Source organism: Podarcis raffonei, chromosome 12, assembly GCF_027172205.1.
Source record: "Podarcis raffonei isolate rPodRaf1 chromosome 12, rPodRaf1.pri, whole genome shotgun sequence".
Taxonomy (NCBI): domain Eukaryota; kingdom Metazoa; phylum Chordata; class Lepidosauria; order Squamata; family Lacertidae; genus Podarcis; species Podarcis raffonei.
The window spans coordinates 27,753,190-27,780,003 of NC_070613.1; the positions used below are offsets into that span (position 1 = coordinate 27,753,190).

At 42.6% G+C, this 26,814-nt stretch overlaps 2 protein-coding genes and 1 long non-coding RNA gene across 3 annotated transcripts in view; 1 reads left to right on the plus strand and 2 right to left on the minus strand.

Annotated features, from left to right (window-relative positions):
- LOC128423941 (probable acyl-CoA dehydrogenase 6) overlaps positions 1–11,480 on the plus strand; it is a 54,510-nt gene extending 43,030 nt beyond the window's left edge. The window contains exons 6-9 of the mRNA XM_053409575.1: positions 1,676–1,849; positions 6,315–6,476; positions 7,051–7,201; positions 10,600–11,480. Coding sequence (XP_053265550.1) covers positions 1,676–1,849; positions 6,315–6,476; positions 7,051–7,201; positions 10,600–10,690 — 578 coding nt within the window. The 3' untranslated portion in view covers positions 10,691–11,480. The remainder of the gene's footprint in view (positions 1–1,675; positions 1,850–6,314; positions 6,477–7,050; positions 7,202–10,599) is intronic.
- Positions 7,547–9,803, minus strand: LOC128423942 (uncharacterized). The gene is made up of 2 exons (XR_008332900.1): positions 7,855–9,803; positions 7,547–7,740 (listed from the first exon to the last, which is right to left on the minus strand). It is a non-coding gene; the product is annotated as an uncharacterized LOC128423942 (long non-coding RNA).
- Positions 11,481–16,436: 4,956 nt separating the features above from the next.
- On the minus strand, positions 16,437–25,248 carry BET1 (Bet1 golgi vesicular membrane trafficking protein). Its single transcript, XM_053410000.1, has 4 exons — positions 25,033–25,248; positions 18,831–18,946; positions 17,770–17,826; positions 16,437–16,969 (listed from the first exon to the last, which is right to left on the minus strand). The coding sequence occupies exons 1-4, from the start codon at positions 25,049–25,051 to the stop codon at positions 16,814–16,816; spliced, it is 348 nt and encodes a 115-aa protein (XP_053265975.1). The 5' UTR covers positions 25,052–25,248; the 3' UTR covers positions 16,437–16,813.
- Positions 25,249–26,814: the final 1,566 nt, after the last annotated feature.

Below are 26,814 nucleotides of genomic sequence, written 5' to 3' on the forward strand. Positions count from 1 at the left end.
ACAATGATCTGTCAGCATTCTGTGGCCATTGAGCACCCCCATTTCTCATTAGGCTGGCTTTGGAGTTTTCTCCTTCCTCCTTAGGGGTTTCCTCCCCACCCTCAATATTTTTTGTACTTCTGTGAATCTTGGGTTCCGCCCTGCTCAAGCCTGCTAATATCTTCCCTTGTGTGTGGGTGGTGATGTTTGGGCTACATAAGTAAACAGCACCCACTGCCTGAACATGCAAATGGAAGGAATGATAATACCGTGACTGAGATCAATTAAAATTTATGTGAACTGAGTTTATGGACTTCACCAAAATTAAGTCTGGTCATAACATAGCTAAACTTGCAGCCCGTTTGTTTTTTTCTTTTAAAAATGGCCAGTAATCCTGAATTATTTCTTCTTTGTTTTGTTCCTAACCAGGGTGAAATACCTCTCTTAGTTTTTGAACCTTACTGAATCCAGCTGCTTTGATTGTCATTCTGTGGACTTTTGTTTCCTTTGGAATTACAAATGTGCGTGCAGTTCTAACCAAGAGGCCTTAGAAACATAACAAATTAGGACTTTGCTACGCAGCCAAGATTCAGAAACTTATTTGAATTTGGAATCTGGAGGATGTTTTCAAGCATGCTTTCGTTTTTCCATGCGTCACTGTGAACTCCATTTTGCTAATGGGCTTAATTACACACGCAAGATTGAAACATTACGTGGAAGAGCCCTAGAGGCTCATGGGATTAAATAGGGAGGGGGAAACCATGTACACTGCCTCCAGCTCCTTGGGGTAACCCTGGGAGGCTGTTGGCAGCCAGAGTGAACGATGCTGAGCTAGGCAGACCAATGGCTTGACTTGGTCTAAGGCAGCTAGCTTCCTATGATACTGTACATATAGTCCGACACACAGCTGCTTATTCCTGGCCTGCCAACACATGGTTAAAAAGAGAAGAAAGCCCAGGATGATTCCGCAGCCTTGTTTTGCTCACTGTCTCGGGTCACATGACCTTAAAGAAAATAGCATTTATCTATTTCATTCTGACCTCCACCCAGCAAAGAGAACAAAGATGAAATTTCCCCTTCTCTCAACCCACTCCTTCCCATTTTCTCCAAATGCCTTTCTTTTCTTTTTTAAAAGCTCACTTATCCTGGAATGACCTGAGGTTAATTGTTGCGGGTGTTTTGCTCTCAGAACCATATTCTGGATGGGAATGGAGGGTACATTCTCAAGGGTTTAGATACTTGAATGACGCTCTGAAAGACTGAACAAATTTCATACTAATTCTCTGTAAATTTTTTTACATGTTTTGTTTCCTTTATTAATCAAGATTCTAACGTTTTACCATAATAAGCAACCTGGACAGTTTTGACATTTTTCACTTTAAAATTCAGCTTACTCTCATTAGGAAGCTGTTCCTGTTTTCAGGATTATGAAAAGCAAGACCTTTTTTAAATCTTGAGAATTCTGATTTGCTAATTAACAACAGCACCACCGCTTTTACAGATGAGGTAGAAATGGAAGTATTTACCTTATCTTGGGGTTTTTTAAATACACACACACTTGCATGTGTTCTTAAATTTTAAAATCTTATGTGTTTAAAAAGGAAGACTCTTGGTTATACCTTTTAAAAAGAAAATACCACGGTACGTTTGGGACTAATTGTTTCCTGTCACTTTTTCCACAAACCCTTATTTTTAGGTGTTCACATTGCTAAGAAAATCGACAAGATGGGCATGCGGTCATCCGACACGGCACAAATCTTTTTTGAAGATGTCAGAGTTCCCAGAAAATACCTCATTGGGGAGGAAGGAATGGGCTTTACATACCAGATGTTGCAATTCCAAGAGGAGCGAATGTGGGGAGTAGCCAGCAGTAAGTCCTCTGGGCAGTGATAAAGCCTGTCGCTTACATAACAACTTACAAAATGTATTTTAGTGGTAGATCACAGCCATATCTTGATGGGCATTTGGAAAGCCCTTATTTTTGCTGAACACCAAATACTTTGGTATGCGCTGGCAAAGTCAGTTTTTTCCTCCCTTCTGCATCCTTGACATTCTATGTGCAGAAAAATACACAAATGAAAGTTCAACAAGCAGGAGTCCACAAATGGAACAAAAAGTTCCGTTTCTGACTCAGCAAGTGGCAGCTCCCTATGTTCTTATAAGTTAGCGGTTGTAAATTTTCCAGAGGGCCTTTCAGAACTCAGCTGTACATGCTTATTATAAAAAGGTCCTCCTAGAAAATGTGTAGAATTTTCTTGCACTTAATCATACCCTCTGCTTCACTCAGCACCCAAAACTAAGAAATTAACATTTTTTTTCCTTTCCTTAACTAGGGTTTTTAGTGCATTTTTTATAACCCATATAGCACTGCCATCTGCTTCACAATGCCGTTACGATGGATTAAAAAAACAAAAACAAAACTCTCTGTTGGAAATGCCATTTTCTTAATTTTATTATAGAGATCACTTTCATATGTTCTTATAATAAGTGCAACAAATTAATGATTGAATTCCGCTTCTGCAGTCCTTATGGGGAACAAAGTATTGTTGGTTTGCTGCCAACCAGCTTCTACTCAGAGCAGACCTATTGAAATTAGTAGACCTACTTTAGCCATGCCAATTAATTTCAGTGGGCCTGTTTTGACTATGCCCAGCATTGCATACAACCCATTTTATTGATTCATATATACTGCTTAATGTCAAGGTAGCACTCAAGTGGTTTGCAAAACATGAAAACCAATTACACAACATTGTTTAAATACAAAACAATTAGAAATACACCAGGCTGTTAAAACAGCATGGCAATTAAAGCAGGAGACTTTCATGAAGAGACCAAGGGAATGCCTGCATTCCAATCTCCGCTAATTCCCCCTTGTTTTATTTATACTGTATGCCACCTTTCTGCCAAGGTACCCAAGGCAGTTTGCAAATTGAAATAAACCTATGGTATGAAATACAGATTAACACTTGTAAAAGGTGTGTGATGGGTGGCGCTGTGGTCTAAACCACTGAGCCACTTGGGCTTGCTGATCAGGTGGTCAGTGGTTCGAATCCCCGCAATCGAGTGAGCTCCCATTGCTCTGTCCCAGCTTCTGCCAACCTAGCAGTTCGAAAGAACACCAGTGCAAGTAGATAAATAGGTACTGCTGCAGCAGGAAGGTAAACGGCGTTTCCGTGCGCTCTGCTTTCTGTCACAGTGTTCCACTGTGGACAAACGCCGGCTCCGTCAACCTGAAAGCAAGATGAGCACCACAACCCCAGTCGCCTTTGACTGGACAACTGTCCAGGGGTCCTTTACCTTTTACCACTTGTGCAACTCCCTCCCCACAGAGGTGCGTCTGGTACCTTCATTATACAGCTTCCAGCAAATGCTGAATATACATACCTCTTTATCCTGGCTTTTGACACTTGAGTTGCATATTTTTAGGACACACTTTCTTTTTATTTTCAGGTAGGTAGACGTGTTGGTCTGACGCAGTCAAAATAAAAAAAAATTGTCCAGTAGCACCTTAGAGACCATCTGAAGAAGTGTGCATGCACACGAAAGCTTATAACCAGAACAAACTTAGTTGGTCTCTAAGGTGCTACTGGACAATTTTTTTATTTATTTTGACCTTTTTATGTTGTTTTAAACCATTTTTTAATACTCATGCAGTCATAGAATTGTAGAGATGAAAAGGGATCCTCAGGGTTATCTAGTTCAACAATGCAGGAATCTCAAAACACAGTCCCCCACCCAATTTGAAACCATACCAGACCCTGCTTAGCTTTGCAAATGTGCCAGCAATTGTACTGCTGCACCACTATGAGGACTACTGCATTATAACATTGTAATCCACCCTGGGATCTTGAGAGCAAAGAGCAGGTAATTAATAATAATAATAATTCTATCGGGACACACAGGTCTTAAGTATTTTATTCATTTTGAAAATTTATAAACCACTTGATAAAAAATAAGATCAAATTATCCAAGTGGTATACAAGTGCAGTTATATATAGAACAGGTACCTCAGTAGAGCATGAGACTTAATCTCATGGTCATGGGTTCGAGTGCCGCACTGGGCAAGAGATTCCTGTGTTGCAGGGGTGTTGGACTCCATGACCCTCGTGGTCCCTTCCAATTCTACGACTCTATGATTAACATGACAAAAAGATAAAAAGGTAAAGGTAAAGGTACCCCTGCCCATACGGGCCAGTCTTGACAGACTCTGGGGTTGTGCGCCCATCTCACTCAAGAGGCCGGGGGCCAGCGCTGTCCGGAGACACTTCCGGGTCACGTGGCCAGCGTGACATCGCTGCTCTGGCGAGCCAGAGCCGCACACGGAAACACCGTTTACCTTCCCGCCAGTAAGCGGTCCCTATTTATCTACTTGCACCTGGGGGTGCTTTTGAACTGCTAGGTTGGCAGGCGCTGGGACCAAACAACGGGAGTTCACCCCGCCGCGGGGATTCGAACTGCTGACCTTTCGATCGGCAAGCCCTAGGTGCTGAGGCTTTTACCCACAGCGCCACCCGCGTCCCATAACAAAAAGATACAAACCAATTAAAAGCATATATAATACCAGCCAGACATTTAAGTACAACGTCTGGATAGGTTTTCTGAGACAGAAGTTTCTCCAGCCACTGCCTAGAGCAGCAGAGTGAAGGTGCCTGTTTGATGTCAGGAGGGGCCCAGGGGACATGGCGCTGCCACAACATCCTGGACAAAGTGAAGCCTGAGTTTGCTAAGTGAGCTGTAAAATAGCAACAAAGCAACTTCAGCTTGAGAAGCTGAATATGTTTTCACATGAATGCTGGGAATAACTATTTTTGGCTACACATTTGTTGTGCGGAAGCAGCAGGGGGAATGGAGAATGGCAGGCAGTGTCAAATGTTCACAGAGGCACAGTAACACTTAAGAGTCATTTTCCTTCAGTGTTACGCTGAGAACTCGTCTGGGACATGAAAACGTCTTAACAAAGGAAGGTTCCCAGTTGCTTTGCAACTAATGGATTCTTAAGCACTAACACTGAAGATTAAGCGGATTTCTCTCCCTTCTCAACCCTTGAAAACAGTTTTGCCACTGTGATGGTTTATAAAGTGGTGTTTGCTGTGGCTCAGTGGGAATAGGATTTGGCTGAGATTCCTGGGGTGAATTCTTGGTGAACAAAGTACTGTAAGCTCTATTTCGTCGCAATCCAGAGTCCCACAGAAGCTCTAACACACATGCAAAGCTCCTCACAAGCTTCTCTTCTGTGTCAGAAAACACCTCACAAATGTCGTCTTCTTGTGTGAAAGGTGGAGCGTTCTGCAAGACTGAAGTGTGAGGAGCGGTTGCCATTCTCATGGAGTGATGGACCTATTCACTTTCTACTTTTTGGGGGGAGAAGGGGGAATCTTAAGCCAATAAGAGTCTTGGATATGGGCCTTGCCCCTTGCCATGAGATAAACCAAACCAGAGTGCAACCACATTTTATTTGAGTATGAAATGTAACTCATGCAATGAAAGAAAAAGGGAGGTTTTTTTGGGTTGCGTGTGCATCTGTGTGTGTGAGGAGTGACAGTGAGAGAGAAAGAGAGGTGGGGAGAGAGGAAAAGAAAGGAGTAACAATGTTCAAATAGACACAGTATATCCTGATTCACTTTCCCCACATTAAGAGGGTTGCTTGAGAGAAAGTATTGGACTCTTCCCAGGTGGACTGTTCCCTTAGAACTGTTAACAGGTGAACAAGCCTATACGCAGGTGTACATTGGATTCCCCCATCCCCTTGGGTCTCTCAGAGCTGCTAGCATGAGCCATGGGGTGTTAAGTGCCATTTCCAGGCAGTAAACACCATAGAGCACAGTAGGACTTATTTTCAAGGAAACACGTGCTGTAAGTAAATTAATACCTTAGTGATCCATTCCAAGACATATGACATATAATGTCCTTTACAGCTGTTTCCAAACACTAACTTGTTTGGAGGTCGCAAGTTAATCTACCCAAAATTGGTGAATCAGGCTCTCTGTGAATGAACATTATTGTTTGTTGCTTGAGGATTTGCATGAGCAAACGGGTCGTCACAGGTGAAACTTTCATTTTTTCCTCTCATCATCTCGCCCACAATGCTTTTCAGTGGTCCATTCACAGAAACACCTGTGAAGAAGAGCAATGGAACGATGCGCATGGGTGTGTGAACTAAGTCGGAACGAAGCCGTCATTGTTTAACCACAGGCTCTAGGGCCACACACACGACCATATTTACCCTTGTCATTAGGGCCACTTCTCCGGTAAAATACAAAGGGTTAGGGTTCATAACCTTTGCGGAAAAGTCATTCATTAAACTCACTTCCTCTTTCGTTCTCCAATTCCTATAGTTTTGATGCCACTGGAAAATACGATACAAGAGACGGTTGATTATACTCGCCAGCGTAAGGCATTCAACCAGCCAATACTTCATAACCAAACAGTGCACTTTCGTCTGGCAGAATTAGCGACGGAGCTGGAACTCCTTCGATCTTTACTCTATCGGGCTATTGGTAAGTGGATTGAAGTTTTGCTTCAGATATCTGCTTGACCGGGGAGAGATTCCCACCCTCAACTTTCCGGAGCAGATTTTGAGGGTCCTCGGGAGACTGCAGGCTGGAGGAGAAGGTGAAGTCCTGTTGTGCAAGCCGGAGTCTGTTACATTCATGCACAGACAGTATTGGGGGGAAACCCCCACACTATTTTGTTAGGATTTATCTGCTTGTTGGATCAGATCAAAGGCCCAGCTCATGCAACATCCAGCCAGATGCCTCTGGGAAGCCCAAAAGCAGGACATGAGCTCAGTACCACTCTCCCCACCTGTGAATCCCATCTTTGACTCTGGAGGTAATGCAGAGCCATTATGGCTAGCAGCCATCGATAGCCTTATCATCCATGGAGACACATTAAGCCACCATCTTGCTGAAGCTAAGCAGGTCTGGCTGTGGTCTCTGCTTGGATGGAACTTCAAGTATGCCGCCTTGGGTTCCATGATGGAAGAAAGACATATAAACTATAAAACCTAACAAACAAAATATCCATATAGGTATTCTTAAAATGCATTTTTTATGTCTTTTTCTATTATAGCTCTGTATATCTGTGGCAATGATGTGACCAAATTTGCATCCATGGCTAAATTAAAGGCAGGGCGTTTGGCTCGGGAGTTAACAGATAGTTGTCTCCAGTTCTGGGGAGGAATGGGGTTCACTAATGAGGTGCTTGTGAGCAGACTCTACAGGTGAGTGAATACTCTGTGATCAATATATAGATAGAAGAAATAACCTTTGATTTAAATGCTTTGTTTCTTAGAATGCATGCCACTGGTAATTTTTTTATTTGCTAAATGAGGTTTAATGGTTTGCAGCTAGGTGTTGTATGCTTGGAGTTAATATAAATATGGGAAAGGTATCTTTATGTTATTACATCCATGCATCCAACATATTTCTTCACAACTCTGCTTTAACCAGTACATCACAATTTGGTATTTTAAGCTCAATTGATGGAATTCAGAAAAGTGAACACACACACACACACACACACACACACACACACACGAGACTCCTGCTAAATAGGCAAGCCACTGTTTAGTTCAAATGTTTATTATTACAGTCAATGGCCAGCATTAAGAAACCAGGGTAAGGAGTACATAGAACATATTATCCATATGTATATAATAAGAGGGGAAATGAAATAAAACAAAGTAATAAAAGTAGCATAAAATGAATTAAAATGGTCATCAGCATTAAAAAAAATAACAACAGTTCCTGTCGTGTGTTGCTTTCTGTAACACAGTACTTTGCCACCCTAAGAGTGATAGATGCATTTTGGTCTGAGAGAAGGAGGACATAAAATGCATCTAATCGACCTGGCAGATAAGAGGGGTTCAGTGACGTTTCTAGCAGATCTCCATAAAGCAGTGTGGGAGGACAAACTCAACCTCTCCAGAAGCACATGGGCACTTGCAGTCTTGGTACCTTGCCTCCAACATTGCTGAGGGAATAGCCTTTAGGCATGCCAGAATGAAAGCTCCGCAATGCTTTTTGACCTAGAGTATAGAGATAGAGAGTTGGCTTCTTGAGTGGCTGGAGTGCTCTGTCAGTCAGAGTGTGGTTGGAGGTTGAACCTAAACTGCGCTGCCATTCAACATCTTACAGTAGGCCGTTTGAGAGCCACTCCAGCCTTTCCATGTCCCAGAGGGATGAGGGAGCCCAGGGATAATCCATATAGCTGGCGTTTGAGGGTTGGCTTAACCCATACAGACTGAAAGCCATCCTGAAGGGTGAGTGGGGCTGAGCCAGTTGGATGGAAGGTGAACTTCAGGCAAAGTTGAAAATGGCAAGCCAAGCCCCGGCTTTGGCCTTCTGAAGGCTGACCTCGACACAGGGCAGCATTGGGCATGCAATGCAGTATTTGAAGAATAGCCCTCAGAAATTTAGATTGAATTGCTCCCGGAAGTGTAAAACTAGAGCTGGGTTAGTGATTTGGCCTGGAACAACCTCATTACATAAATTATTAACTCCTCTGGTATGGTTTTTTAAAAAAAATATGGCAGAAGTATTCTTTTGGGCTGTCAGATCAGCGAATTCTGCTTGTGCCTTCCGGCTGCCATTGGCTTGAAAGACTTTCTAAAGGACTTTCTTTACCTGTTCTGTCTTGTGCCCATTTATGAGCCAGATGCAAAGCATCGGTCTTTCAGCAAAGTTCATGCCCTTTGTTCGCGGTTTATTTTAAAATGCAAATTGTACTTTTGGGAATTGAAACTCTTCAGCCAAACGCAATTTATAAAGTTCCAGTTGTATGTGTAAGTATCCGTCTTTGAATCCTGGCCAGGCTGAAGCGGCGGTAGCAGGAATGCTACAGACAGTCCCCTCCCTGCCTTTCTATTCTTCCTTTCTGCAAGAATATTTGGTAAATTCCTTAGAAAAACTGTTCTTTGCTTTCCCAAATGAAAGTCCGAGATTGACTTCATTCCTCATCCCCCTTGCCCGCCTGCCCGCCCTCGCCAGATATTGAGTATTACGTAGTCAAGGAACGAGCTACATTTTATTTTTCTGGGGACATGGAAAGCTTTTCAATAAATGCTGCTACTTTTGCTCAGACTTTATGACTGTTGTCAATGACGTTGTCACAGTAGGGAAGTTTGTCTCTCATAACTGAGCAGCATGTACCCTTAACCTCACTCCCTGGTGATGTTTCTGCTGCACAGCCTTTAGTAAGCGTCTGACGCATAGGTCAGTTTGCATTACTACAGCCATCATATCCCATAGCATCTGGCTGCTGCGTTTGGGCTGCAAGTTGCTCCATAGAGGAATATTTTAGTCAGGCACCATGCAAGTCCGTCAGCTGTCTTATTCTTGGATCAACCTTTCCAAAATTGCTCTTGGCTATGGAATCATTTCCCCCTCTAGTGCTGTGGAAGAATTAATTTACAAAAAGTCTGCTTACCTCAATTGCCACGCTCTGGGATTTCTATTTATCAACTTCCTTCTCTGTGTCACTCTTTTTACTTATACAAGAGTTTTCATGGAATACCTTGGCTATATGATTGTACAAATGGACACATTGTGGGTATGTGTCCCTTACCACAAGTGCACATTTTTTAAAATACTGTGTTTCTCATGCAAGTAGTTTAGAAATCCCACTTGCTTGGACAAATTACCCTATTTTTTGCTCTATAAGACTCACTTTTTCCCTCCTAAAAAGTAAGGGGAAATGTGTGTGCGTCTTATGGAACGAATGCAGGCTGTGCAGCTATCCCAGAAGCCAGAACAGCAAGAGGGATCGCTGCTTTCACTGTGCAGCGTTTCCTCTTGTTGTTCTGGCTTCTGAGATTCAGAATATTTTTTTTCTTGTTTCCCTCCTCCAAAAACTAGGTGCGTCTTATGGCCTGGTGCGTCTTATAGGGCGAAAAATACGGTAATTTGACCAGCCACTGTAGTTATTTCAACCCAGCAGTTCTTTCATATGGGAGGAGGCACACATATATTGTCCCATTGGGTGAATATATCCAGTTGGTAAGTTTCCCCATTCACTTCAAAGACTGGGCTGCCACCATGGGCACAGAGGGTTAAATATTCAGAGCTTTTCCCTGAGGAACATAGGAACCTGCCATATACCAAGTCAGACTATAGGTCCATCCTGTTCAGTGTTGTCTACACTGACGGGGCAGAGGCTCTCCAGGATTTCAGACAGGAAACTGCTAGCTCTACCTGGAGATACTCGGGGATCTTCTGCATGCAGAGCATACCACTGAGGCACAGACCTTCCCCATGCTTGTAAGAAATTAAAGCAAGAGGAGGGATCTGCAAGAAAAAGTTGCGGAATGCTCTTGTCAAGCATTGCAGCCAGCCATGCCCTTTCCCTAGAAAAATGAGGGCTGGCTGTGTGTAGTTGTTTTTTGACTACATGATACTGAGGCTCAGCTGAAGAGTTTCAATTTCCAAAGAGTCAATTTGCATTTTAAACTAAACAGTGACTTATTGGTTCATTCATTTAATTGGGCAGAAGGTAACTTCTTTCAGAACCTAACATTCTATGCAGTAATAAGAACACCTAACTGCAGTTGTGTTTAAAAGTTGCCAGATGGGACAATCTTCGTTTTGCCAATGTTATTTTTGCTTTGTTTTTCCTTCGCAGAGACTCTAGATTGCTCTCCATAGGAGCTGGTGCTGATGAGGTCATGCTTTCTATTATATGCAAGTATATGGACATCTTACCAAAGAAGTAACTCCCAGGACTCCTGCTGATCTCTGCTTACATTTCAGTAAGCTGAATTGGGAAGATTCTGTAAGAGTTACTTACCTTGAATGTTCTTAACATTCATGCTGCTGGGATTGTGCCTTATATGGTAATACCATACCTAATCATTGCCAGAAACACATGCGACCTTATTTTACCTCAAATATTATATGGTATGACCTATACTCACTCTCTGGTTGGGCAAAGATGGACTACTTCTCTGGCTATTCTTACAAAGCTAAAACATTTTAAATATGTCACAAAAACCAGAGCTTTGAGCAGTAGCTTCTGGTGAAAGATTGTTTTTTCTGGGCCTGCTTTTAATTGCTGTAGAAGTGCAATTGTTTATTTGCTTTAAAATTCCATATAATAGAAGACCCTCATCATGTGTCAAGAAGAACTTCAAATACCAATAGAGTTTCTTAAATGTCTGTGTGAATCCTCTCTGCTCCAAGGGAGGCTGGCTTCCGGCAATTCCTCAATTGGAATAGCAAAGTATTGATTGCACACCTTTGTGTGCACAGCACATATCTAGGCTGCTCCAGAGTAATTGTTTAGGTTTATTGTTAGCGGAGCCGTTTTCAGCAAGGAGACAATTAAAATGGGTAATTCACAGAACATCTTTCAAAGCAAACCCCCTAAAATTCCATCTGGTTGGCTAAATTAGTGTAATTTGTTAACGCATCTGACAATCAAGAAGTGGTAATTGACTTTGCAATAAGTTGCAAACACTGGCTCTGTACTAAGCTGAATAAAAAATATTTTTAAATTTTGAAGAACTGGCTCGTACTATTTATTTTGTCTAAAGCAAAAACAAAGCCTTACCCATCTGAACAGTGCAAGAGTGAGGCATGCAGTTTACATTTATGACAGACGTTCAGATCCTGAAACAGTTCGCAAATGATGGGCTTTCATAGTAATAACTTTCACCGCTCACAATACGCATTGCACATTGCTATCTTAAAGCTTATCTGCTTTAAAAGGACTTGTTTTGATCTCTTGCCCCTTTTGTGTCCACGTGGCTGGCCTTCATCAGGCCACTGGCTAGACGGATGGGGTAGTAGCCATTGTAGGAAATATCCCTTTGCCCCCCTCATTTTGCTATTTAGTCGCCCTGCTCTCAGCCTACTAAATCCTAAGTCTGGAGCTCCTGGGTAAAAGGGACTGAAGCAGCCACACACAGATACAGTGGAGCCTCGGGTTAAGTACTTAATTCGTTCCGGAGGTCCGTACTTAACCTGAAACTGTTCTTAACCTGAAGCACCACTTTAGCTAATGGGGCCTCCTGCTGCCATGCCCCCGGAGCACGATTTCTGTTCTCATCCTGAAGCAAAGTTCTTAACCTGAAGCACTATTTCTGGGTTAGTGGAGTCTGTAACCTGAAGCGTATGTAACCCGAGGTACCACTGTAGTCTGTCTCACCTGCTTGGCTTGTCAGTCGGAAGGACTGGCTAGAGAAGAGAAAAAAAGGGGCAAGAACTATAGCCACAATAGAACGAGTGCCCAGGTGCCCCAATACAGTGGTACCTCGGGTTACATACGCTTCAGGTTACAGACCCCCGAAATGAATTAAGTACGTAACTAGAGGTACCACTGTATTCTAATGATCAAACAAACACTCAGTAAAGAAGTGGGAGATCTCTGGAATTGTCTACCCTGCTCCAAGTCTTACCGTTATAACAGCTCAATACCAAGAGTTTTAAATTTATGTTATTTTCTCTACCACAGAACTGTTTTTAAAAATATATTTATTGAGTTTTATGATTGCAAAACAAGAATGATGCATCAATTCATTCATTCATTTAAAAAAATTAGTGATGAAATAACAACGTTGGAAGAAAGAGTAAGATCAAATTTTCTGTTCTTCTTATAAACTGTAGGTGAGGCAGCAGTTCTAGGATTTTAAAAAATATTTAACAAACAGTTCAACATGAGTGTCAAATTCTAGTTTTATGTATGTTTTTTTTCTTCAGTAGGTGGCTTTCTCCAACCCCAACCCCGGCCACCCATTCACATTTTTTTTGAAGTGAGTATTAAGCCAGCATAGTTTAATATTGAGCACTTTGGTGATTTTTAACATCTTCTAAGTGCCATACAGATATTAAAAAATGAGACCTTCTCTGCCCACAGGCTCACAATGTAACAGAGGGATGCAGAAGAAATATAGATTGGTGAGGGGAAGAGGAAAAGAAGCATTGCAGCAGCTGCTACTTCTTTGCCAGCTTCTGAATGGAATCTGAGTTGGTCTCCCTCTGACCATGATGTTCTACCCAGAAAGCTGTAGGCACTGTTGCCCCAAAGGCCTTTGGGCTGGTAAACTGTGCTCTCCCTTTCTTCTAGCTGTCAAGTTACCTGACTTAGATTGGGAAGCTTCAAATTCACCCAGACACAAAGCTCACTAGGTAAACTTGGGCCAGTCACGAACCTACTTCATCAGAAACACTGTGGATATATGAATTTTGGATAGGATATCCCCCACCATTTCTAAGAATTACCACAATGGAAGTGCTATTTTCAGTAAATTGCAGCCATTTTTAAATTTTATAACAATAACTATAACTCATGACACATTTCATTTGAGTATTTTTTAAAAAATACAAATATTAAAAGTTATCTGCAGAAAGGAGTTCTAAAGCACATGAACGCATCAATATATCCTTGCTCCTGCCAATACGGTGCCTTGCAGTGCTCTTTTCCATAGTGCTCACCATGAAGTTGTTACAGTAAGTGCCGCATGTTTTAACAACAACAAAAAAGAGGTGCCAGTACTGCGTACCCTTGACTACTCCCTGATAAAAAGCCCTGGGGCCATGTATTTATAGAGCTGGTGGAATGGGAAATCTTCATGACCTGAAGCACCACTTCAATAGATTTTATTGCATTAGCCGTGTGGCCATAGCATGATATACATAGAAATAACAACATAAAATGGGGGTGGGGAGGTAAAGGTAGATATCGTCCTGGGCAAATACTTAAAGGGGGAAAAAAAGAAAAAGAAAAAAGAAAAAACCCTGAACCCTCTCCTCAGCCCTTGTTAATGGGATCATGTGACCGATCTTATCCATGATCAGATGCAGTACAACTGAGTTGGCCATCACAAGATCCCTCAGTGTATACACTCTACCATTTCTGCAATCTAGAGATTGATTTATTTTTTAAAAACTCATCATTCACCTCTAGCAAATACAATTCCACAATACATTGCTCCCGGTCATTTCATAAAGGCAGATTGGATTGGCTGAGGTTCTAGATAGATGGCTTAACATCTGATTGGCAAGCAGAAGTTGGGATAGCTTATTTAAAATATTTATAGGCTGCCTTTCTGGACAAAGCCCTCTCAAAGATAATTTCCAAGACTACATGTTCTTTTACCATTTCCTAAAATAGTGGAACTGTGTTAAGATGAGCCCCTCTTAACTTCTGCAGAAATGGCAGCCTGCCAAGGTGAAAGCCCCATATCTCCTAAAGAGCTCCCACAAATCTGCCTACCGTGAGACCATGTAATCAGCTGGAAAGCTACTTTACTGCCGCAGCGTCACTCTTGTCCTGCAGCTGTCCCAGGAAACTGGCTGACGAAGTAGGGAATTTCCATATTCAGGAAGTATTTTGTACTGAATTAATCAATTTGGCATTACTTCTCAGAAAGAATGTCTGTAGCCATCACAGCAGCTCCAAATATTTTTGTGCTCTGTTTCCCCCCTGAAGCTTACAAATATGCTTGTACAATATTTCAACAACCTGGCTAAGTCTTAACTTTTGATCAGAGCTTCCTAGTCTAGTATACTGCTCTTCATACTGGTGGGTTGGGCCTAATCCAAGCTGGATTGCAACAGCAGCCCTGGCACCATATAAATATACCTTAATAAGAAAATGGTTCTGAAGTGCATCAAGTTAAAGGTGGGGCCCAGGCCTGAAAAGGCTGAAGACTACAGCGCTAGAAAATAGTTTAATCTTCCTGAAAAAAGCAAATGACATTGTCTATACCACAATTTATAATGCAATCCTATGCATATCTACTCAGAAGTAAATCCAAATAAGTTCAATGAGACTGACAGCCAGGAAAGTGTAAGAAGCTTTTGCTGTTATATTAACCAGTAAGTCTATGTAATAAGCTATCAAGGTTTAACTAATGAAAACATAAATAATGTAGCATTATTTTGATTTGCAACCATTTTGCCTAACCCAGAGAGGGACACAGAACTATAAGCCTACTGGAACCAACTGCAGGAGCTGCTAATACAGGCAGAAGATTTGGATGGTCTCCTAGATCAGATTAGGCAGCTTTCAAAGTGGAGAGACATAGTAATGGGAGACATAAAACAACTGAATATCTGTTGCAAGTCAAACTCTGCCCAGAGCGCCTCACCCAATGGGCAGAGCTGCAGCAATAGCCTCCTGGCTGCAGCGTTACTGTTGCCTACTAGGAGCTAAGGCTGCTGAGTGCTGGATTGGGTGCACCAGTGCACTAAATGGTGCCATCATCAACACTGCCTTACTCCTCCCAGTAAGCAGAAGCAGTGCTGCTGTGGCTCATCCCTCCAGGGGGAGCCACTCCTAAGCTCTGCTAAGAATGAAAGGTGTAATAAATTCCCGCCTTGCTGACAATTTCATCTTTTAGTAGATGAAAGAAAAGGCAAGGAGAACCAGCTACCCTAGACCCGAGTCTCACCAATAAGGAAGAACTGGTTGAGGAGATGGAAGCAGTGGGAGCTTGGGAGAAGAGGCAATGCTATGTTGAGATTCATGACAAGGGTGAAAGAGAAAGCGGAATTAGCCAGATGTGCACTCTGGACTGGTTTCAACACGTTAAAAGACATAAACATGAGTTGGCAGTGTGAGGCAATTAAAAAGGCAACTGTTATTCCAGGTTGTCTTGAAGGATTGTATCCAGATTGCAAGAAGTAATGATACTACTTTGCTTTGGTCAGGCCTTATCTAGAGTACTGGGTCCAGTTCTGGGCACTGCCATTCTCAAAGGATCCTGATGAACCAGAATGTGTTCCAAGGAAGGCAATGAAGGGGTGTGTGTGTAAGGGACTAGGAGCCCAGGTGCTAGGTGGAAAGTTAGGTTGAAGCTTACCCTGGAGAAGAGACAAGCAAGATAGCTATTTTCAAATATCTGAAGAGTTGTCACAAAGATTATGGAGCAAATCTAGTCTCTGTTGGTCCAGAATTAAAACTAGTGGATTAGAACAACCCCTCCCCCCCAAAAAAAGGATTTAGACTAAGCAGGAATAACTTCCTGGCGATACAAACTGATTGACAATGGGACAGGCTACCTCAGAAGGTGGTAGCTTTTCCTTCATTGAAGGCTTTTAAGTAGGAGCAGGGTGCCAACCTATGAGGAATGCTGTAGAAGAGGATTACATTGGAAGGACCTCTCCGCTCCATGATTCTATGAACGGGACACAAGAACCAGAGATCCAGACACAGAAGCCCACTTTCACGCTCACTCTTTGTGGGTTGGACCACTTGCCGATTTTGTTGAAACCCTAACACCACAAAAAAGCAGTCACAAGGCAGCTTAAGATACTGAGAAAATTAGCAGCTCCACACCTCAGCCATTCTTTTTAACAGTTCTGGTTAATATAAATTCTAACTGCAGGAATGAACAGTGGACATAATCCAGCCAAAATTAAGCACATGCTGACCTTTCCCATTGAAACAACGAGGCTTAACAGCACTTTGCTTTGCCACAATCATGTACTTCATTAAAAAACAACAACAACTGAATATAACTTTACAGCATCATCAAATGCAATTCGTTCATTTTATTGTTAGTGGTATTTGGAAAGTAGAACTGGTGCTTTTAGACATTTTTTTAAAAATCCTTTTCATGTCATTCTTAATATATACACTTCACTCCACAATGTAACACCTCTTTTTTTTGGGGGGGGGGGCTCTACAGAGTGCTCAGCCTTGAGCAGAATTCAATTTAAGAACCCTACAAAATAAGGGTTTTAAAAATAGAAGTAGTTCTGGCCTGATAATCATTGAGAAACCACACGCATTAATACTTAATGCAGTTTACAAAAAATAGTTGATCATTTTTCACAGATACCTTTCTAGGATCTTGATGTGGCGCAAATCATCTCGTATTGGAGAATATGCATCACCTCAATTTAATAATCCAGTAAATTACAAAAAAAACGAACAGTGAGAACAGCATCATGTAGCATAAGAGTTTTGTTTGGCTGCCTCTGGAGAGTGTTTTCAGTCTACCCATCGTGGCGCCAAGAAATCCACTTGTTGTATCAAATTCATTGTCCTGTTGTAACAAAGTAAGAAATTAGCCTGTGCTTTATACAATTTTAATTTAACACTAAACTTGCAAAGAATGGCACCTCAGAGTTGCTGTGAGAATTTGGGGGTGGGGGCAGAAAGACAACCCTGCAAACAGCCTTGAGCTCCTTAGAGGAAAGGTGGAATATAAATGTGATAAATAAACAGCTTTGCCATGATCCAAAGCAGAATGTGTGCAAAGTGCTTGCAGAGCCACTTTCCAAAGTTAAAACTCCTTCCAATCATCTGCTTCAGGGGGAGAGGGAGTCTGACTCTAGCTCTTCCTCCCAAACAGATGAGCAATTAATTTTTTACTTTTTTAGAAAGGGTTCCCCAAGCCCAGCCTCACCTATGAAATTGGAAATGGAAGGGCACCAATTGACAACATGGTTCACCATCCAGGTGAGGAAAGCCAGATTCTGCATGTGTAGTTCTGACCAGAAAAGAGCGCTTTTTCTTTTTTAATTAAGAAAACTGTGACCAGGCACACCACAAAATTTATAGGCATATTTTGACGTTGACGCAAATTCTAGAAAGAAATCTCAAAATAATTTAAGTAAACATATGAAAATGTTTGAAAAATTGATACCTAGAATTTTTTTTCTGGAAATAAAAGCACATCTACTATTAGAATTCAAAATTACAGGTTTATAAAAAAAATTAAAACCCAACAAATTATATACTGACACATTTCAGAAAAGAATGTGCAACTAAATTTATCAGTCGGAGAGTTAAACAAATTCTAAATTCATCTAAAGGAACTGAATACTTTAATCATATACATACCATTTCAGCTAGCATTTTATTTTGCTGTTTAACTTCTGATCCAATTTCAATGGAAAGCTATGAGGAAAAAGAAGATTGTGATCCCATACTGCTAACTGGATTACATCATGCAAAACTAAGTTTCTTTGGGAAACATCAAATGTAGCTAATATGCTTTCTGGAATCATCTTAAAGATACAGGCAACTCTGAAAATATTCTAAAAGATTCTAGTCTATAATAGTAAATTCTAGTCTACGGTTTTCAGATACTGTATAAAACTTGTCTCAAACTAACAGCAACTAAAGCCAAGTATTGACATTTTGTAGTGTCATGTTACAAATCTTTTGTTCAAATTTCTTTATTTCTTGATATGAGATGCTTCAAGTTATGTAACATACCCCAGTTTTTGTTTTCGTTCTACTTGAGTATTTTAAACCACCTCCATATTTATGCTATAAGAGATGTGCTATAGTGCAGCCTTCTACAGCCTGGTTCCCTGATGGGTGTGGTAGTCCAACAACATATGGAGGGCACCAGGTTGGGGAAGCCTGCAGTAGAGCACAGTTACCTTCCCTTCGGTGTACAATGCCCAATCAAATTAGATTTACTGTACCTTATCTGCAGCACCCTTGCTCTCACATGACACACTGTGGTTCAAATAACATAGGCTGATGGGGGTAAGAATTGTCTTGCTTTGACACAACCCATTTAGCTATGTTTATTCCATTGGAATAGGAATAATTTAGCCTGATGGTTTACTGGTAGGTCGGTTAACTGACCTTGCTGACTTATAAGTCCTTTGGGAGTGCAACCCTTAGTCACGGTGTGCCAAATAAGCAGAGCTTCTGCTTTCCCAACCTGTAACTAATATCTTGATTAGCCAGAAAGGTCAGCAGGAGCTCAAATCCAATTAGTCGGAAAATTTGTTCCACGAATGAGTCCACTGGGCCTTCTGATGGGCAATATTTTGCCCAAATTCAATTAAGCTGTCTCAGTTTTTGTGACTATATTGCTATTACCCTGATTGAGCAAGCATGATGTACTACCATCAATTTTAATGCTTCTATAATAATATACTTACTGATTTTATGGTAGTGACTTTTGAACGCAAACTTTCTGTTAACTTCTCATTTTCTTCCTCAAATACACTGTACCCACTGTTGCTGTAGCCATAACTGCCGCCAGCAGCTCCTTCACCTGAGAAGGACATCAGTTTAGACCCCAGAAATAGAGCAAAAAACAAAACAAACAGGATTTCTAGAGGGGGAAGAGCAATTTCCTTTTATTACACCTGTCTAAAGAGATTGAGGCAGGCATTGGTATTACACGAGATGAAGACCCAAAATGTATGAAGAAAGGAGATGAAGGGAACACAAACAAATGTACCTACTCCACCAAATGCCTCCCCACAAAACTTTTTCACATACAATTCCAAACCAAAGGGAACCTTTGGATCCAGAAGTGTATATCATTCAAAAATGATTGAACAGTCCAGAATCACCTCCTATTCCCACAACTTTCATCCTGACAAACATCCAGGTCCATCACTGTTCTTTCTTTCACCTTCCAAAATGCTAATGCCTTGCTGAATCATCTCCTGTTGCACCATCTTCATTATACTTGAACAGAGACTCATATCTGAATGAATTCCTCATGTACATTCAAATGCTACCAGATGGCTCAAAAGATAATTTACTACACTACAACAATTAGTGGACAGCCATGGATACAGCCAGAGATACATGCAACAATATCCATTTTTACAGCATAGATTTTAAGTGTTAAAAGAAACCCCAAATCCACGCTGTAAATATTTCATACATGCGCGCGTGCACACACGCACGCACACACACACACACACACACACACACACACACAGCGCAGCTGCTTCATGCTGTGTCACACAAATGCAAAAACAAGCCATTAATGGCATTTCTTGCTGGACTGCAACTCCCTTCATTCTTGACCACTGGCCATGCTGGCTGGGTGCTTGGAACTTTAGTCCAACAATGTGTTGGCCCCAGGTTCCTCACCCCAGCCTTTAAGGAAGTACTGTTTGTAACTCTCTCTTCAGTGCCTGCAATATGGCATGGCAGAGCTACTTAGAAACAAAATTGGAAGCTCTGCTGCATACATTCAAGTCTCCGGACATGCAAGTCATCGGAGTCACCAGACTAGAATGAGCAAGGAACTCCTTTTCAACACAATGAAAGTACAAGCTGCCCTAGTCAACACACAAGCTGTTATGTGCACATCTGAAAGAAAATCCATGGTGTAGCCAAATAATCTGAAAATACAACATGTGCTGTTTAGAATAATTATTGGCAATTTTAACTGGCCTTAATTTATTTCCAATTTTAATCAGTGCTTCAATCTGTAGTCCACCACTTTAAGGAGACTTTTGGAAGCGGACATTACCACAACTTTCAACAGACTAGCTAATGAGATTCTGTCTTTTCCAAAAACAGAGACACCACAAAAAGACAAAACTGTCAGGCAAAAAGATAGCAAGTACTTTTGACTTTTTTCTTGCATGAAAGAGCAATGACTGTGCAACAAAGACCACAAGTGATGTAACTGCAAGTGTTATATCAGTCCACCTAATGTAAACATTGCAGAAGACTGCATTTTGTCGCCAACATGATCCTTAGCTCAAACGTTCCTTTTGGTTGATCTGCATTATTCTTCCCACATAAAAACAAACAAACAAATCAGTCAGAACAATAATAAAGACAAAATCCAATGCTTAGAATTGTAAAGTTTATAATTGCATAGTTTATAAGCCTGTAAGCCTATCCCACTCCAAGTGGGAGTGCCAAAATTAATTACAGATGCTTTACACTCTGCCAGTTTACTGAAAACTTTATGGCCTGGAAGACTATTTGACCCCCAATAACAAAAGTGAAATAATGAGTTTTGTTTTATTTGTGTGTGTGTGTGTGTGTGTGTGTGTGTGTGTGTATTAATTTTCCTGTGAGATTTCCATGCACAGAGTTTAGCTGGAACAATATTTACAAATGGCTAGAACGAAAGATATCAGAAATACTCATTATGTAACTTGTAGACCAGCTCACTGACTTTTCTTAGGAAGCTGTGTATCAAATAATTACTTCACTCAGTCAAAGTTCAGTTACGTATCACACCCTAGGGATGTCTTAAGCCAGATGTTTTCTGTTTTATGACTGACGCAACATACAAACCACAGTCAGATTCTTCTAGAATCTCAGCTGTCACTTTCAGACAATGACTCAAAACTGCATCTCTCCCACAAGAATGTTTCTTGAATCCACCGATGACACTTCTATTACACACTTAGCAATTTCACAATTGCAATATTCAAACGTCCACACACCTGATCACCAGAAGCAAGCGTCCCTGCCCCACACTCTTACCACAAAGATCCCAAGAGAAAACAACATGAAAGCAAAGAAAATATCCTCACACATGAGTTCTGTGTGATTAAAAAAGCAGCAACATCAGTGAGGTGCTACTAATGCCTCATAAGACAGTCCAGCAAAGAGGAGAGAAACCACCCCCTCCTTTGTTCCATGGAGAACTCAATGAGATTTGGAATGAGGTCATCAGTACACTGATGAAACCCAGCTCTACTTCTCTTTCTCATCAGTCAGGTGAGGCAGTGGAAGTGCTGAATCAGGGCTTGGAAGCTGTAATGGACTGGATGAGGGCTAATAAACAGGTAAGATTCCTCAGTTTTCATCCATGGGTGGATCATTTGAGAATGGAGGTGAGATTGAACCTGCTCTTGATGAGGCTGCACTCTTCATATGGAGCAAGTTTGTAGCCTGGTGGTCCTGATATACCCTGGACAGTCAGTGGAAGCTAGTTGCAACTGCTCCTGGACAGACAGCCTGGCCACAGTTATCCATGTCCTGATAACATGTTTATTAGACTACTGCAACATGCTGTATGGGGAGCTGCCTTTGAAGACTTGCCAGAAACTTCAATGGGTTACGCTGCTGGTAGTCTGAGACAGCCCAGAGGGATCATATTTTGCCAGGTCTGCACAGACTGCCAGTCCATCTCTGGGCATACTTCAAAGTGCTGGTGATCACATCTGAAACAGATTGGGACCTGTGTAGCTTAAGGACCATCTTCTCCCATATGACTATTATGGGAGCAGAAACCCTTAGAGTTCTTCTACCTTCCTCTACCTAAATACAAGGGGTCTGGCTCAGTTGGGGGTCTACACAGCTGTGATGCATGTGGAATGTTCTCTCAGAATCCCTAGCTTTGCATTACACTCAAACAAGGAACCATGCTGGTAAGCCAAGAAGACAGCGGTTTAACTTTGTGATGCCCAGATGTGGGAATGCTGGACTAGGACCTGAGAGCCCAGGGTTCAAATCCACACTCAGTCATGAAGCTCACTCTGTGACCATGGGCCAGTCTTTGTCTCTTGAGCTCCTTAGAGGCAAGGTGGAACATAAATTTAATAATAAATAAATAAGGGATGGGGAACCATTTTCATAGGCCTAAGGGCCGCCCTCTCTTCTGGACAACCTTCTGACATCACACATCAGTGGTAGGCAGGATCAGAGGCAAAGGTGAGTGGAACAACTAAGGTAAATTTTACCTTTGTACAGTAGACTGGTTTCCTCACACACACCACTATCTCTCCTCCCTTCCAGGCAAGCAAGAGGCATTATCAAAGTTCAAAGATACATTCCAACCAAGTCAAAACACTTAATGAAGGTGCAAAGTAGGGATGGTGAGGGATGTAGTTAACAAGGAGGTGTAACCTGGAGAGACAGGCCTAGAGACCTGCAACTGGGCCCTGAGCCACAGGTTCCCCACACCTGAAACAAATTGTTTCTGCACTGTAGGGAGAGAGAAAATTTTCATAAATCAATCCAAATATGGAAGAAAGATGTAAAGAGGAGACAAGAGAGCGAAGAAAACACCTCATCGTGCAGAATTTGTTATAACCAAATTACTGTGCAGGCAACTCTGCAAGTCCCTAATTATTCCACAGGGACTAAGAGTTTGCCGAATACCCTAGCTATCCATTAGTTTGCTGTTCAAATTAGGCGGGTTCACTGCCCATTACGTGACATTACCATTGTAACAGTAAATGGTATTTTCTGTCTTATCCATGAAAATTAGCATTCACCCACCAAAGAGCTGCTGATAAACGGAAAATATCAGAAAGGTTCGCAGGTCAAAGAGTGGGAGTTTTTTTTCACAGAACTCACTGCTAGGGAGAAAATTTCACAACACTCAGCGGGACATAAGGAGACAAGAGAGGGAAGAAAACACCTCATTGTGCAGAATGCGTTATAACCAAATTACTGCGTGGGCAAATCTGTGTAAGTCCCTAATTATTCTACAGGGACTAAGAGTTTGCCGAATACCCTAGCTATCCATTAGTTTGCTGTTCAAATTAGGCGGGTTCACTGCCCATTATGTGACATTACCATTGTAACAGTAAATGGTATTTTCTGTCTTATCCATGAAAATTAGCATTCACCCACCAAAGAGCTGCTGATAAACGGAAAGATATCACAAAGGGTCGCAGGTCAAAGAGTGGGAGTTTGTTTCACAGAACTCACTGCTAGGGAGGAAATTTCACAACACTCAGTGGGACATGATTAACCTGATGAAGACCAGGCTGCATGTGGAGCATCCATATGGGAAATGCTGCTGTTTTCATAGTACTACTACTAGACCTGGAAACAATGAAAGGGGTCTTATCCAGAGTCAGTCCATTGGTCCTTTTAGTTCAGTAAATTACAGTACAGTGATTGGCCGTGGCCTTCCAGGGTTTCAGACAGAGGTCTTTTCCAGTTCTACCTGGAGATGCCAGGGACTGAATCTGGGATTTTGTGTGCTCTGCCACTGAGCTATGACACATATAGAGTGAGCACCTCTCAAAAAACTTTATTGTTTCTGCACTGGAACTACTAGTTGAAAGGATTTCTGTGACAAAGATTTGGACACTGCCAGTTCACATTGAAACCAGTGCCCAATGTAAGATAGAAAAGGAAGAGGAATGGCCAAGACAGACACTATTAAGTCTGTGTCAAAAGAGGTATGATGGCATCTCACCCCATTGGCTAGAAAGAGAACAGTTGTTGGGGGAAAATCGTACCAAAAAGTTTTGGGGAAAATAGCATTGGAAGATCAGTTCAAAATATGGCTTCACCCACCCAAAGAATAGTTGAATAAAACTCCTTGTTCAAAGGCATCCTTCTCCATACTTTCTTATTGATTACAAAGGAAAACTTCTGCTGTGGTCTATGTACTAATGCAATAAATGCTATTCTGTTCTACACTGGCAAAAGCCTGTCTAATTCTGTATCCTGTTTCTCCTGGGAACCAGTGTGTAATGATTAGAGTGTCAAACTAGGACACTCAAATTGCCAGTCAGCTGTGACGCTCACTGGATGACCCTGGACCAGTCATGGACGCTCAGTCTAACCTACTTCACAAGGTTGTTGTGAGGATAAAATGGAGGGTGGGGAGAACCATGTGCACCACCTTGTGCTTCTTTAAGTAAAGGTAGAATATATGTGTTATTACTCATATTAATATTAGCAACCAACCAGATGCCCTTGGGAAGTCCAGCAAATGGTATTCAGAGGCATGAAGCTTCTGATCCTGGGGTGGGGGATATTTATATTTATATTTCACTAAGTAGGGACAGTTACTTCCCATTCACAGAACGTTAGATTACTTATCACTACCGGTGAACTCGAATCTCGGTTCAAAAAGTGAAACTGAAGTACAAATTCTCCCATTACAGCTGTAATTCAATGAAAGCACAACATGAATCACAGGAAACAGGTGGCACCGTAGAGATCCACCACTCAAGTTTACAAGGCTCCGGTGCCTAAGCAAAAACACGCAGCGGGTTCTGGTAACAACTGCAGAGATGTTGAGCTTCCAGGCCCAACCCCCGAAGGGAGCAGACAACACCAAGGAGTAAGTCAGGAGTAAGTTACAACACGTCTCCTCTCGTCCAGGCTGCCCATTCCATGCTGTGCTCAGTAACTACGTGCAAAGAGCAGGGGACGCTTTCCAGGGAGAGGGAACCTGTCCGCCCCCCCCCGTCAGGTGTTGATGGGACTCCCAACTCCCTCCTGCACCCCAAGCCCTTCCCCCGAGAGGAAAACACTGCCCTCGCAGCAAAAGGAAGAGTTAGCCTGAAGACCCTTCTGGAGAACGGGATGCTGGTCCCTAGCAACCAGCCGGGGTTGCTAGGCAACAGGCCTCTCTCCCCCAGAGGCCGCCTAGGCCCGGCTCCCGAACTGCGCCCCACTTACCCAGCCCGGCCCTCCTCATCCTCGCTCTGCGTGGGGCGGGGAAGGAGACGCCGTGAAGCCTCGCTCCTGCGACCCGCGAGCCCCTCTCGAAGCCGGCCTTTTTCCGACACTCAGCCGGGCAAAAGTGGGGGAGCTTTACGAAACTCTTTCGCCAGACACAGATCACCCCACAAACGCCACGACAGCGCTTAAGTCCCGCAAAGCGTTCCGGGTAATGTAGTTCTGGTTGGGTTTTCCCCCGCAAGGTCTTCTGGGTAACGTAGTCCCCGTGAGCGAATGGGAAGAGGCAAAGAGTGAAAGGCGGCAGGTCCTGGAGGTTTCTGGGTAATGTAGTTCCAGGAGACCCAATCCGGAGATGCCTCCGCTGGGAAATTAAGTTCCACGGGCGAGTAATAAGCGTGGATGGTGCGATATGGGGCGGGGAGCTCTCGCCTATTCCTAAATAATGAAAAATGAAAAAAAGCAAAGTAAAAAGTACAAAAGCACGCCATCGAGGAAAAGAAAAGAAAGTGAAAGTGGTTCCTATTTACCTGCTCATCGTTCCACCTTCTCACTTTATGGGCATCTACGGCTGTAATCCATTTATCCCGGGAGAGCAAACCTGTTGAACTTGATGGGACTTACAGAGCAAGCCTAACCATGCCTGCTCAGAAGTAATTCAAGGGGTCTTACTCCCCGGTACGGGGTTAGGATTGTTGCACTCTTACTTCTAAATAGGCACGTACAGGATCACACTTAGTGTTAAGTTGTGGGTGAACATATCAGACGACACAGCGATTCTTCAAACAGCTCTTGTTTATTCACAGGCCAGAACAGAACAGAACAGCAAACAGCTCAGCCGGCCTGCTTTTATAGGCGGCTGGCTGTCAACATTGTAGCAACAACAACCCAGGGTTTCCCGCCTAAAGTAACTGACGTGGACCTGAGTGAAAACTATATACACGATACTCCTGGTAACCAGGGTGAGAACTTCAATACATAACACCCCTCCCCACCAAGATAAGGCATTAGTTACAATCATAGTGGTTCCATTACATACAGCAATACCCTTATTGGTTTCAGTAAGGCACATAAGCATATTAATTTACCCTATTCACCATACAGCTTTACATGTGCAGTTTGTCCAGTGAACATAGTATTTTAAATACGCTGGGCACTTGGAAGCCCTGCTGGATCGCCGAGGGCCAGTACCAGAGTCCAGGTGGCCTTCCAATTCTGGCTTCCTAGCAAGACGCGGGCTACTGGCCTTGCAGATTTCCTGGGCGGAGAGTTCAGCAGCTTCTGAGGCCACGGCCTCCTGAATGGCTTTCTGCAGCGTGAGACGCCGTTGGCGAGGAGATGCCATTGCAGACGGATGTCCCGGACCCCGCAGACGATTTGATCCATCAGGGCATCGTCTAAGTCTCGGAACTTGCAGTGCATTGCAGCCTGTTGGAGGGCGGTGGTGTAGTTGTTAATTGACTACCCCTCTGCCTGATTTCGGTGGTAGAACACATGGCGGGCAGCAATCTTGGACAGCTTTGGAGCGTAGTGGTTGCAGAGCTTCTCCTGGACTGCTAGAGGCGCAACCAATGCTCGGGCCGTCTTGAACCCTTCGGGGCCACAAAGGCTGAGGAAGAGGCCCCGCTTCTCCTCTACAGACCATCTTGTCAGCTCATTTGCTTGAAGGTAGCAGTCGAACCGAGTGAGGTAGGAGTCCCATGATTCAGAGGCTGGCGCAAATGGCGGTATCAGATGACACAGCAATTCTTCAAACAGCTCTTGTTTATTCACAGGCCAGAA